This window comes from Sarcophilus harrisii, chromosome 4 (genome assembly GCF_902635505.1).
Source record: "Sarcophilus harrisii chromosome 4, mSarHar1.11, whole genome shotgun sequence".
NCBI lineage: Eukaryota > Metazoa > Chordata > Mammalia > Dasyuromorphia > Dasyuridae > Sarcophilus > Sarcophilus harrisii.
In genome coordinates, this window is record NC_045429.1 from 269,579,664 (window position 1) to 269,593,029 (window position 13,366).

A 13,366-nucleotide genomic window follows, 5' to 3' on the forward strand; every position below is an offset into this window, starting at 1 on the left:
CCATGCCCCAAGTCTCATCCTGAATTTACTATCCATAAATATAAAGGCCAAATGACAGGGTATCAAAAAGAGCTGTTCCCAGTTTCAGGCTTGACCAGCAAAGAAATACATGCCCCTTGAATGCCCACCTTTTTTTTTTTTTAATTATAATAGCTTTTTATTTTTCAAAGTACATACAAAGATAGTTTTCATCATCCACCCTTGCAAAACTTTGTATTTCAAATTTTTTTCCCTTCCTTCCCACCTCTCTCCAGTCGTAGACAGTAATCCAACATAGGTTAAACATATGCAATCCACCTATCTTTAAGGATTTGGTTTGCTCCCTAAGCACACTTTTGATAGAAAGTGGTTTCTCTTTGTTTTTTCTTTTTTGTTTGTTTGTTTGATTTCAATTTGATCCTTATGACAAATATTAAGAGTCAGGGTGGTGCAATGAAAGGAATTCTGGAGTTAGGTACACTCAATCCATCTATGGGACCCTGAACAAATCAAGTGCCCTCAGTTCCCTCATCCATAAAATGAAAGGGTTGGCCTGGAGGACCTTTAAGATCCCTTTCAGTTCTAGATCTAAATTCTGAGTCTATGATGTATGCACAAATCCTGATCATACATATTGGAAACATCAGAGTCATTTTGAGTCTGAGGTTTGTCTCTATTATGTAATTAGCACCAGCATGAACAAGAGTGAGTTCTTTCTCCTCTTTGGACCTCGGGTTTTCCATTTGTATAGAAACAGAGTGAAGATTTCCTTATTATTTCAATTGAAAATATTGAGAAATAATATTCCTCAAGTTTACAGTCCTTTCTAGACTTTTCCCTTTAGGAAAATGTATAGTGTCAAGAATGAAGGCTAAGACTCCAGAAATTTAGTGGCAATTAAATTTAGAAAGAGAAATTACTCATGTTTAGTTAAAATCCTTGTTTTTCTCTTTCTCCAAGAAAGATTTAGTAATAATGACTTATCTAAGAGCAATCCTCCATTTCTTCATTTCTGAAAGGGATTAAAATATTGATTTGAAGGTCTTTTTGATTATTTCATGACATTTAAGACCAGCTACACAGAGGATGGGGTGTGGTGGTGAAGAGGGTGAGGGAGTGGGAAGGAGAGTAAGGAAGGGCTCCTGGGGGATTGGTCAGAGGGATGAGTGGTTTTTGACTCTTCAGTGGCATTTCCAGAAGTTAAAGTGACTAATGAATGAATATTCTGATGCTAACCTAAATCTGTGTTTTCTCACTTTGAAACATTTTCCTAGTTTAAGATTCCTATACGTGTTTTGCCTCAAGTTATCTTGGAGTAAATCTATCAGAGAGCATGGAAGTGGTATGGGGATTATATCCATTTCAACAAGTAGAAATTCTTGGATTTAGAATAATGTTAAATTAACAAAAATTGTTTCTCTCAGACTTGTTTCTAAAGCAAAGTCAGGTATTAATATATATTTTTTTGATATTTGTAAAAAATCAAAGTGACTAGATGGTCAATTCCAGTTGTAAATTTATTGATCCTGAATTATTATAGTTTCCAGAAGGACTTTTGCTCTCTAACTTATACCACAATAGTGGGGCCCCAGATTACTAAATTATGACCCTGAGGATAAATAGAAAGAGGTGCTAGACCAGGCCTGCCAAGTCACATGCCTTCTTTCCTAACATATCACCCACCTTTCTAAGGTCCAGGCTATCTGTTCCAGTAGTTCTAGGTCCTGTCACATTGCTCAGATCAGCAGTGCTTCCCAACACCCCTACATGAGGTCTGTGCTTAACTTGCTTTAGGTATAAAGACCCTAAACAGATCAAAGCAGAAAATCTGGGAAGATGTTTTTCCCCATGGACTTAACCTATTATTTTCCTTCCATTTGAAAAATGTAAAATTATGATATTAGTTTTTAGAATCATGAATAGAATGCTAAAGAATAAGAATCCCTATATTCCTTCTTGGCCTTGAATCTCCTCAACTAACAAATAATATTGTTTAGATTTGACCTCAGGTCCTCTGATTCCAAATCCAGCACTTTACTCTGCTGTCCTGAAGTACTTAATTTCTTTTTTATTTTATTTATTTATTTTTTAAAAGCTTTTTATTTTTTAAAAAAATGCATAGATTTCAACATTCACTCTTGTAAAACCTTGTATTCCAATTTTTCCCTCCCTCTCTTCTCCTACTCTCCCCTAGACAACAAGTAATCAAATATATATTAAACATATACAATTTTTCCACTATTATCATGCTACACAAGAAAAATCAGATCCAAAAGGAAAAAAATTAAGAAAGAAAACAAAATGCAAGTAAACAACAACAAAAAAAAGTGAAAATACTATGTTTTGATCCACATTCAGTCTGAGTACAGGTAGTTGTCTCTATCACGAGACCATTGGAATTGTCTGAATCATCTCATTGTTGAAAAGAGCCACATCCATCAGAATTGATCGTTGTATAATCTTGTTACTGTGTACAATGTCGTCTTGGTCCTACTCACTTCACTTAGCATCAGTTCATGTAAGTCTCTCCAGGCCTCTCTAAAATCATCCTGTTGTTTGATTCTTAGAGAACTATGATATTCCATAGCATTCACATACTATAACTTATTTAGCCATTCTCCAACTGATGGGCATCCATTTAATTTCCAGTACCTTTATATTACTTTAGTATACTACTTTTAAGGTTGTTACATTTTTGAACATATGGGTCCCTTTCCCTCTTTTAAGATCTCTTTAGGACATAAGCCCAGTAGAGACACTGCTGGATCAAAGGGTATGCAGAGTTTGATAGCCAAAACTATCAAAAAAAAAAAAAAAAAAAAGAGAGAGATAACCCTTTGGGGATAGTTCCATAGCTCCAGAATGGTTGGATCAGTTCACGACTTCACCAACATACATCATTATCTTTTCCTGTCATCTTAGCCAATCTGAGAGATGTGTAATAGTACCTCAGAGTTGTCTTAATTTGCATTTCTCTGACCAATAAGCACTTAATTTCTTTAGATGTCAATTTCCTCATCTATAAAGTGATACATGTTCTCCAAAATGCTAGGCTGAAGAATATAGAGTTATAGAATGTTCCTTCCTCTCCAAAGAGGAAAACCAGGGAAATCTGGGGGCAAAATAGAAGAGATTAAGCATATTTCCATATAAAATTGTACATAAATATTTTGATGCACATAAAATTTTACATTTAATATTTTAGAAGGAAAACATCACTAGGCTAGAAATACTTAAACTCAGGTTCTTTCTGCATCTTATTGCATTTCATAGTTCTACAACTTTAGAAAAACTTTAAATTAAAAAAAATTACAATCTAGGCAGCTAGATAGTATAGTGGATAGAGCACTGGCTCTGGAGTCATGAGAACCTGAGTTCAAATCAGATATTTTCAGTAAGTACTAGCTGTATAAAGTACTCATTTCTAAAATATATAAAGAACTGTATCAAATTTTTAAGAATATAAGTCAGATGGTCAAAGACCACGAACAAACAATTTTTAGATGATGAAATTAAAGCCATCTATACTCATATGAAAAAATGCTCTAATTCACTATTGATTAGAGAAATGCAAATTAAAACAACTCTAATATACCACCTCACACCTATCAGATTGGTTAAGATGACAGGAAAAGAATGATAAATGTTGGAGAGTGTAATGTTCAGGCTAGCTTTCTGGAGGTCCTTCAGTCAGGCCTTGGTCTCAGCAGGATAGTCACCACAAGGATGGTCAGGAATAGAGTCTGGAGTCTTTATTGTCTTCTTCACAGTCTGCCTCTGTCATAGTCTGACCCAGTCTCAGTCTGACCCAGTCTCCTCCAACAGACTAACAATCTGCCACTCTCAACCAGTCTCTCTCTGAGGCTGACTTTGTCCCCAGTTCTCTAAGCCCTTAAATACCCTATTACAATTACATCATTACAGTATACTGAGTATAAGCCAAGCTAGAGTGATTATATCATTATATCATACTAGATATATGTGACCTAGAGAACCATTATATCATCAATTCCATTGAGTTAACATCTTGTTTCAAGTATACTTCTGCAGAGTTCTGGTCCTCTACCAGAGAGGATGTGGGGAAACTAAGATATTAATGCATTATTGGTAGAGTAGTGAAGTGATCCAACCATTCTGGAGAGAAATTTGGAAGTATGCCCAAAGGGCTATAAAACTGTGCATACCCTTTGATTCAGCAGTGTCACTACTGAGTCTGTATCCCAAGGAAATCATAATGGAGGGAAAAGGACCCACATGTGCAAAAATGTTGGTAGCAGCTCTTTTTGTGGTGGCCCCAATTTGGAAAATGAGTAGATGCCCATCAATTGGGGAATGGCTAAATAAGTTATGGTATGTGAAAGTAATTTTAGAAAGGCCTGAAAAGATTTACATGAAGTGATGCTGCGCAAAACAAGCAGAATCAGGATTATTATGTTATTATTATGTTATTATAACAGCAAGATGATAAACTGTGAAAGGATTGGTTCTTCTCAGTGGTTCAAGGCAATCCCAATAAATTTTGGATAGAAAATGCCATCTATATTCAGAAAGAGAATTAAGAAGATTAAATGTAAACCAACACAAACTATGTTCCCTTTTTTTTTTCCCTCATGGTTTTTCCTTTTTATTTTGATTTTTCTTTCCCAACATTATTCATAAAGAAATGTATATTTAAAAAGTTAATATACATGTATAACCAGAAAAAAAACAAAATTTTAAAAACCCTTACTATGTGACCTTGGGCAAGTCACTTAACCCCAAATGCCTCAAAAAAATGAAATAAAATTTACAATGTTTATTTTTAGTTCTAATTCCTTTCACCTCTTCCCCCACTCATTGAGAAGGCAAAAGCCTTCTTTCAAATTTCTTTCTTTTCAAAAGAAAAATACAGTACACATTATATTTATGAAGTCATGTAAAACATAGTTCTACAGGAGCTATTCTCTCTCTGGAGGGAGATAGTGTATTGAGACCTTTGGAATTGTCTTGGATCATTGTATTGATTAGAGAAGCCACATCTTTCACAGTCTTATCATCATTATAACATTGCTCTTATTGTATTGTGTATCATGATCTGATTCTTTTCACTTTATTTTATATCGGTTCATGTTTTATCTTGTCATGTTTTGATTTCCCCCCCTGAAACCTTCACTTTCATAATTTTTTTTATAGTATAATAGTATTCCATTATAGTCATATACCATAATTCATTCAGTCATTCTTCAACTGATAGCCACAGAAAATCTTTAAAGTCCCTTCTGGCTTTATCATTTTATGATTACATGATTCCATAACTCTAATTCCTACATAGAGAGGACAAGAAATTATAGGATAGTCCTCAAATGCCATACTAAGATACATTTGGGTGGGTTTGAGGGGAGTAGGTTGTGGCAAGCAGGGCACTGCCAGTTTCACAAAAGAAGGAAGTATTTTTTTTTGCTAGTGTGCTTTCTCTTGTTGATGTTCTCCTGATGACTATACTGCCAAGGGCAAGAAGTGAAATGGACACTGGCAGCAACATATATTTCTGTTTTTAAAAAATTTTCATTCTGAACCAAACACCAAATAAAATTAGTATTTTCATTCATGGGTTATATGTAAAACTACAGAGCTCTATTATGTATAGTTTGTTTTTCTTTTTAAGTATTTAATAAATTTAACCTATAATATCCAACCTATATCTGTGCTTCTTTTATCCTTCTTTCTCTTTTTTGCATTATAGAAAAGAGATTCCTTAATCCCTTCCCCCTCTTCTCTTCCCTTCACATCCATTACAGAAATAAAAACAAATTCCTTATAACAAATAGACACAGTTAAGCTAACAGATTACCTGGGTGTAAAAAGTGTGTCTGTGTAAAAGTGTGTTTTGAGGTCTATCACTTCTCTGTGAAGATGGATAGAATACTTCATTATCAGCTCTCTGCAATCATAGATGGTCATAGCATTGATTATGTCTTTCAACTTTTTTCTTTATGCATCCATTCATCTCTACAGAAATTAGAAACAAGGCTAAATACTGTGCCTACTCAAAAGACTAAGGACAAGGAGCATAAGGATGACACTAAACTTTGGATTTGGGAAGAAATTGCAGTCTGGTTCTCTCTGGCCCTTGTTGCTTTGAAATCAACAGAGGAATTTTTTTTAAAAATAGGAGGATACCTTTACTAAAAGGTAAGAATTAAAATTTATTTGAATATAGTTTTAATCTATTATTTTTAGTAGTGAGGAGAGGCCTACATGGTTAGAAAGTTGTTTGCAGTTAATTCTTTAGCTTTTATTAAATTTATATCTTGTAGCTTAGTTTCTCTGTGTAAGTTATATTATCCTTCATTTTTTTTCCCCTCAGCAAAATAGTGAAAATTCTAAGCACATGAAAGCATTTCCATATTGCATGTTATTCTGTGGGGGAAGGGAAATGTATTGCTTTTGACTATTGCATGACCATGGATAATTCACCTCACTAAAAATGTAAGTTATAGATTGTTATGATTTGCTATTACAGGAAATTCCCACATCAGGAATAAAATTCCAGGCCTTTATTGATTTCAGTTAAAATATATATTTTTCAAATGTTACCAGGTTAATCCTTCCTGACAAGAGTCATTATGAATAAAGTATATGAAACTTCTAGTAGCTACTTCTCAATCCAGACCTATCACCCCCACCCCCTCTCCTGCTTTTTCTGTATCATTAGTTAGGGTTTCCCAATCAATATATGTCAGTAGCCAGAGAGTTTGAGAAGCTATATACAAAATATTTTCAGTTCCATCACTTGTGGACAAAATGATATCTGAAAACCTGGACAAATTGAGCAAATTTTTGATATGTAAAGTGTGACCTTAAGGCAATGAGATTAATGTTTTTAGTAAACATGTAAAAAAAAAAAAGTAATTACCTACCAAATGCTCAATTAAAAAAACGTTTTGAGGAGAAAAACAAAATTTTAGATTTCAAAAGGACCTCAGAAGGTTTCTAATCCACTACAATATACCTAAGAGGTGGCCATGAAGCCTATTCTTAAAAACTACTTCAGAGACAGGCAAACCATTCTGATATAGCTGTAAATGTTTTCTTGACACTAAATTTGTTTACTCCTCTATACCATCCACACATTGCTTTTGGTTTTGTTTTTCTAAGGCCAAACAAAATAAATCTAATTCCTTTTTCTATATGTTAACTATTCAGATACTTATACTCAGCATGCTAATATCTCCCCACTTTCTTCCCATTCTGCTCCCTTCTTCCCTTCTCCTGGCTAAACATTGCTAGTTCTTTCAACTAGTCCCAATAGAGCATGAACTCAAGGCTTTTCATCACTTGATTGCCCTCCTTTGTCTTCTCATTCCTAAACTATGGCCCTCAGAACTAAAGCATATCACATGAACACCTGCCTGAGGAGGCTGAGGACATTTTCTGAGCATGGAGTTTAGGGTTGTAATCTGAGAAAACTCATAACAAAGTTAAACTGACATGTAGTTTCCCACACCTTGGCTTTTGTACTGCTCATCATTAAGCTTCAATGGTGAACAGTTCCTATGGGTCACAGTAAATACCATTCTATAACCAAATCATATTTTTCAGGATCGTAGGGTTTTAGAATTGAAAGAGATCTTATAGAAACATTTTATTCCACCCTTTTCATATTATAGAAAAAAATTTAATAGGTAACTGAGACTCAGACTTTTGAAATAACTTGTTCATGGGATGTGGTGAAACAAAGAAAGAAACCCAAGTTGTCTGCCTCCAAATCTGGTTTACTTTCTACAATGTCATGATGCATCTTTTCTTCTCATTTGAACTACTACAGCAACCTGTCTGGTTTCACCTCTATTTTTTTTCTTCTTCCAAATGATGTTATACAGTCCAGAATATGCTGTACTAGTCAGAATAATTTTCCTAATGCACAGGCCTGAACATATTAGCCACCTGCCTAAAAACTTTCAAGGATTCCTTTAATGCCTGTTGAATAAATTTCTAACTCCTTAATCTAGCATTCAAGGACTCCCACATTTATTTCCATACTACTTTCTGCCATGTATCTTTGTTCAGGTAAAACAGTCCCTTTCTTCAAACATATTTTGTGTTTTCCAGCCTCTATGCTTTTATTAACACTGTTGCCTAGCTAAAATGTTTTCTCTGTGCATTTTAGAGATTTGAAATCCTATTCATCTTTAGAAGCCCAGTTTATTATTACTCCAAATCACAGAAATTCCAAGTTGAAAGAGCCCTCAGAAGACATGTAGTCCAACAGTTTGATCATCATTTGGGTACTGATTGATGAGAGGGAATGTAAGTAACAAATATTTCTGTTTAGCTAGAAACCCTGAGGGTCTTCCCCACCCATACTGATTTTTTCTTTTTTTTTTTCTTACTTTTCTTTTTGACTAGGTAAAAAAGGCTTTCTTTGACTCTTTTTTTTCTTACCTTGTTTTAATCTCTGAATGGACAGTTGCTCCAGTCAAACTAAGATCTGTTACCTTAGATTAAAAAAACCAAGGCCTCCTACTGCATCCAGGACTATCTCCAGTCATCCTAATCTATATCTTGTTACTGGACACAAATGGCTCTAGGGGAGAAAATGAAGCTGATGACTTTGCACATCCCTCATTCACTTAAATCTAATTCACTTGCATGTCATGGCATTGCCCAATATCAAGGTTGTCTTCGAGAAGGAAGGATAGGGGCAGCTAGGTGGAGCAGTGGATAGAGTGCCGGCCCTAAAGTCAGGTGGACCTGAATTCAAATCTGGTCTCAGACACTTAACACTTCCTAGCTGTGTGACCCTGGGCAAGTCACTCAACCCCAACTGCCTAAGCAAAACAAATAAAAAAAAAAAAAAGAAGTAGAAGAAGAAGAAGAAGAAGGAAAGAGAAATAACAACATAATTGATCCATAGCTAAGTCTACTGAAGGAATAATAATTTCTTTTCTTTTTCTTTTTGTCCCTTTTCACAGTATTAATCCGTTGAACATTTTTTATTTTGTTTTGGCATCTATAATAGGTGTCCATATCAGGTTTCCTTATATCACTTTCTTTTCTGCATCATTACTTGTACATATGTAACAGATATGTAGCCAACAGAGGAACAAAAGCAAAGAATGTTGTGCTGGTGATGTTGGGCAGAGATTGAAAGAGGAGGAAAAATAAATGATACTGAGGGTGAAGAGTAATAATGATTGATGTTAAACCAGCCCTTATTTCCCCTATGACCTTAAGAATAACTAATAGCTAGATGCTACTGTCTCTGGGTGCAAAAACTCAACAGACTTTGTTCCAGCACTAAAAAACAGAAGCTTAGATAAGTACACCTATCATCTGTTGGTCTTCACATATTATCTGTGGCTTCCACAAAACTTACCCAAAATTCCTATTTAATTTCTTAAGCCAATCTGTGAGCTATTGAATCCATGAAGGGGAAAGTCATGATATGGGAGGATAATTGTAATGCTCTTTGTAAAGATGTTTCATAGAAACAGTGAAAGATTTAAAGGAGTGACTGGTAAGTTGGGGATAAGTGGAGCTGGAGCTGAGGGACTTGATTGGTAGAAAAACATACCCCTAAACTTGGACTTCAGTTACATGGGGCAGCCCATGCAAAGTGAGGAGTAGAAGTTGGGGTTAGGGGAGTAACTAAATGGCCAAAAGGAAAGATGCTACATGGGCTGATACAGTGGGTTCTTTGAGTAGATGAATGGTTATTATATATATAACTTAATTATATAGTGAAATGATCACATATGTTAAATAACAAAGGTCCCAAATCTTAATTTTAAGAGCTGAAGTAATCCCTTTGACTTAATGTTCTCCTAAGTAAAGGTTCATGGTACATGGCTTATGAGCTCCCATCTTTTACTAGGCCATTCCTATAACCTATTCCCAGAGCCATCTCTTGATGGCAAGATAGGCATCTGTGTGTGATATAATACATTTGTTTGGGGCAGGAATGCACAACAGTGAACACTCTAAAAATATTACTTTATAATAAATGCAAATTTTAAAAGTGCATTGTGTCCTCCATAGCCCATAGATATTTATTTTATGATTTTTAATCTCTTGTGTCATAGTGGAGGCTCAAAGTCTTCGATGGACCTGAAGAATGAAATTTACTAACTTTGTTTAAGGTATATTAAATGCCATAATTCATCTTGGCCTGACCTTCTGTAATTTAAGGACTCTCAGGATGGGAAGAAGAACGAATCAATCTGTCTTTGTCGTTTAGTCATTTTCAGTCATGTCCAACCTCTTTTGGGGGGTTTTCTTTGCAAAGATACTAGAGAAGGTTATCATTTGCTTCTCTAACTCATTTTATAGATGAAGAAACTAAGGCAAATAAGATTAAGTGACTTGCCCAGGATTACACAATTAAGTGTCTGAGGCCAGATTTGAATTCAGATCTTCCTGATTTCAAGCCAGGTACTCTATCCACTGTATCATACCTAAGGGGTTCTTAAATAATAAACCAGATGGTGATCTGGAAATCTAGTGATCTGGATAGTTCTGGGTGCTGAAAGGTTCAAGGCAGTAGAAACTGAATCAAGACACCTTGACTTGCCTTTGTGTAGGTGGGGGGGGGAGAAGGATACCATGGCAAGGTTATGATGGAGTTAGGGTATTAGATAATTCATACAACACATTCAAGAGAAGGGAATAAGGTACAGTGAGAATAGAAGCTAGCTCACAATCCCCTATGATGATGATGGAAGTTGTGGGAAGGAGAAACAAGGGAGAAGAGATTAAATTCTGAATTCCAAACTTTGAGTTATGACTGGAGTTCACTTTTTCAGAAATTCTCACCAAAAACACTCCCAGAAATCCTAGTTCTAAGGTGTTACAAACTGTTGGATTCTGGAATAGTAATTGCTCAAGTGTTTCTCATCTTCATGTCAATGCAGGTGTTTTACCCCTATAATCTGCAGTTCTTAGAAAATAGACTTCCAACAGCTACAACATGGATCTATCCTTACAGAAAAACTTCTCTTTCTTTTAATTCTGTGAGGTACTTTAAAATAACTAATTAGATTTGCCATTGGGTCCAGCTTCAGCTTATTATAAGTTCAGGAACAAGGTTTCCTTGCCTGAATTTTTTTTTTCTTGATGATTTAAATTCCTTTAACAGTTTACAAAGATTTTGACTCCACAATGAAATATAAAACAAGGGTTTGAACCAGATCTGTTCCAGTTCTGACATTGTGAGTTCTGTGGCTCTAAAATATTTAAAATGTTACAAATATGAATGTTTCAATTGGTGCAAATGGTGATATCACATCTTTTCCTGTTTGGCTCAGGGAAGAGAGAGTTAAAAATCTTGGAGAAACCGAAATCTTGGGTTGGGGAGGGGGGTAGGGAGATGATGCTAAGAGAATCAAAAAAGAAGGATTGGGGATACAATTTTGCCTCGGTAATAATCTCTGGGTCCTGGAGAATGACCACTGCACTCGGTCCTTGCAAAGAGTGAGTACCTTTGGCGCACTCAGTGTTATGATGGCATGTAATGAGTGTCTGGGAGCAGCCTGCATAAGCATTTTGTAACTGCCCAGGCTGCTAACTAGTTGTGAATAGGAGCCCTGTCTGAGGAGTGCATTGAAAAGGCACTAACTCCCCCGCACCCCGTACAAAGCTACTTTTCTTATTTTGACTTTTTTGTTTTCTTGCCATTTCTTCTTGCCTGACAATGCCTGCTGAGAGACAGTGATCTGAGTCCTCTCACCCCCAAGCAGCCTCTTGCTATATATAGCCTCAGTTTTTTGTCTCAGCTTTGTTATTTTGTTTTAGGTAGAAGAACAAAAGTCTGGGAGTCCTGGAGGAGAGCCTGTACCCTGAGGATTAAGAAAAAAGCTTCGGGACCTAACCTAGCCCAGTGGTGACTGCCATGAAGATCTCTCCCAATAGTGAGGGCACATTTGGACAGGAGCTTGGGGGACCATTACTATGTAGATAACTGTCTATTATCTCCGGAGAATGATATAGTACAGGGGAGGGTATGCACTTGAGGTATTAGGGGGAAATGTTTGTATTTCTGTTTTTACCCAGGTCTTCTAAATAAATATCCTTTGAAAAAAGCCAATTTATGTTCATTGATTACATGAAACTGGGGTGCTAGTTACTAACAATGAAGGGAGAAAAACTGGTATTGGGGCTTAAGCATGTGATATTTAAAAAGTTCAAGAGACATAGTTTCTGGGTAATTGCCCATTTTATTAGTAAGACAGCATTTAATTAACAAAAGGAATGATCATTTGGTAGCCTCTCTCTTGGACCAAAGACGGTAGCAGGCTCATAACTTATATGCCCTTGGAAAACTGGGTGTTTCTGAGGGTGGCAATTGGTTAACGATGAATGGAAAGTGTACTGTACAAAGAGAAGTAGGCTCACTCCAATGAGGGGCTAGGAGAATGACATCATGTCACTCTTGGACAAAGAGACTATCTGTTCACTCAGACCACCCCCAGCCTTGGGCAAACTAGACAGAGGAGCCATCTCCACCCAGATTAATTTTTTTTTAATTTAATAGCCTTTTATTTACAGGTTATATGCATGGGTAACTTTACAGCATTAACAATTGCCAAACCTCTTGTTCCAATTTTTCACCTCTTACCCCCCCCCCCTCCCCCAGATGGCAGGATGACCAGTAGATGTTAAATATATTAAAATATAAATTAGATAACAATAAATATACATGACCAAACCGTTATTTTGCTGTACAAAAAGAATCAGACTCTGAAATATTGTACAATTAGCTTGTGAAGGAAATCAAAAATGCAGGTGGGCATGAATATAGGGATTGGGAATTCTATGTAATGGTTTTTAGTCATCTCCCAGAGTTCCTTCTCTGGGCATAGCTGGTTCAGTTCATTACTGCTCCATTGGAAATGATTTGGTTGATCTCCTTGCTGAGGATGGCCAAGTCCATCAGAACTGGTCATCATATAGTATTGTTGTTGAAGTATATAATGATCTCCTGGTCCTGCTCACTTCACTTAGCATCAGTTCGTGTAAGTCTCTCCAGGCCTTTCTGAAATCATCCTGTTGGTCATTTCTTACAGAACAGTAATATTCCATAATATTCATATACCACAATTTATTCAGCCATTCTCCAACTGATGGACATCCACTCAGTTTCCAGTTTCTAGCCACTACAAAGAGCACCCAGATTAATTTGAGAGGAACATAATGAGCGGGGAATTCTGTCTGATCTAGTTGTATGGAATAGTAATATCCAGAATGAAGAGAATCAGCCCTGTCTTTGAGAAACTGGGCTTTGGATAAAGAAATAGGACAGAGAAAAAAGCTTAGGTCACCTCAACTTTAATAATTATTAACATGGGAGGAGATAATTATTTCAAGCAGCTGGCCTTAGAATTGATGTTCCCCTAGAATCCTACGGGGG

The 13,366-nt window shown here is 36.1% G+C and overlaps 1 protein-coding gene across 4 annotated transcripts in view; it reads left to right on the forward strand.

Moving 5' to 3' along the window:
- Nucleotides 1-12,059, forward strand: part of ZNF318 (zinc finger protein 318) — a 49,289-nt gene extending 37,230 nt beyond the window's left edge. Inside the window, exons 11-14 of one of the 4 annotated variants that reach the window (XR_004233693.1) lie at nucleotides 5,974-6,150; nucleotides 6,326-6,447; nucleotides 8,129-8,268; nucleotides 11,752-12,059. Coding sequence is in view for 1 of the 4 variants with exons in the window: in XM_031964809.1 (XP_031820669.1) it covers nucleotides 5,974-6,147 (174 nt within the window). In the remaining 3 variants the exon portion in view is untranslated. Of the gene's footprint in view, nucleotides 1-5,973; nucleotides 6,151-6,325; nucleotides 6,448-8,128; nucleotides 8,269-10,043; nucleotides 10,101-11,751 lie in introns of all 4 variants that reach the window. The other 3 variants (XR_004233692.1, XR_004233691.1, XM_031964809.1) reach the window with 3 other exon arrangements.
- The last annotated feature ends 1,307 nt before the right edge of the window (nucleotides 12,060-13,366 follow it).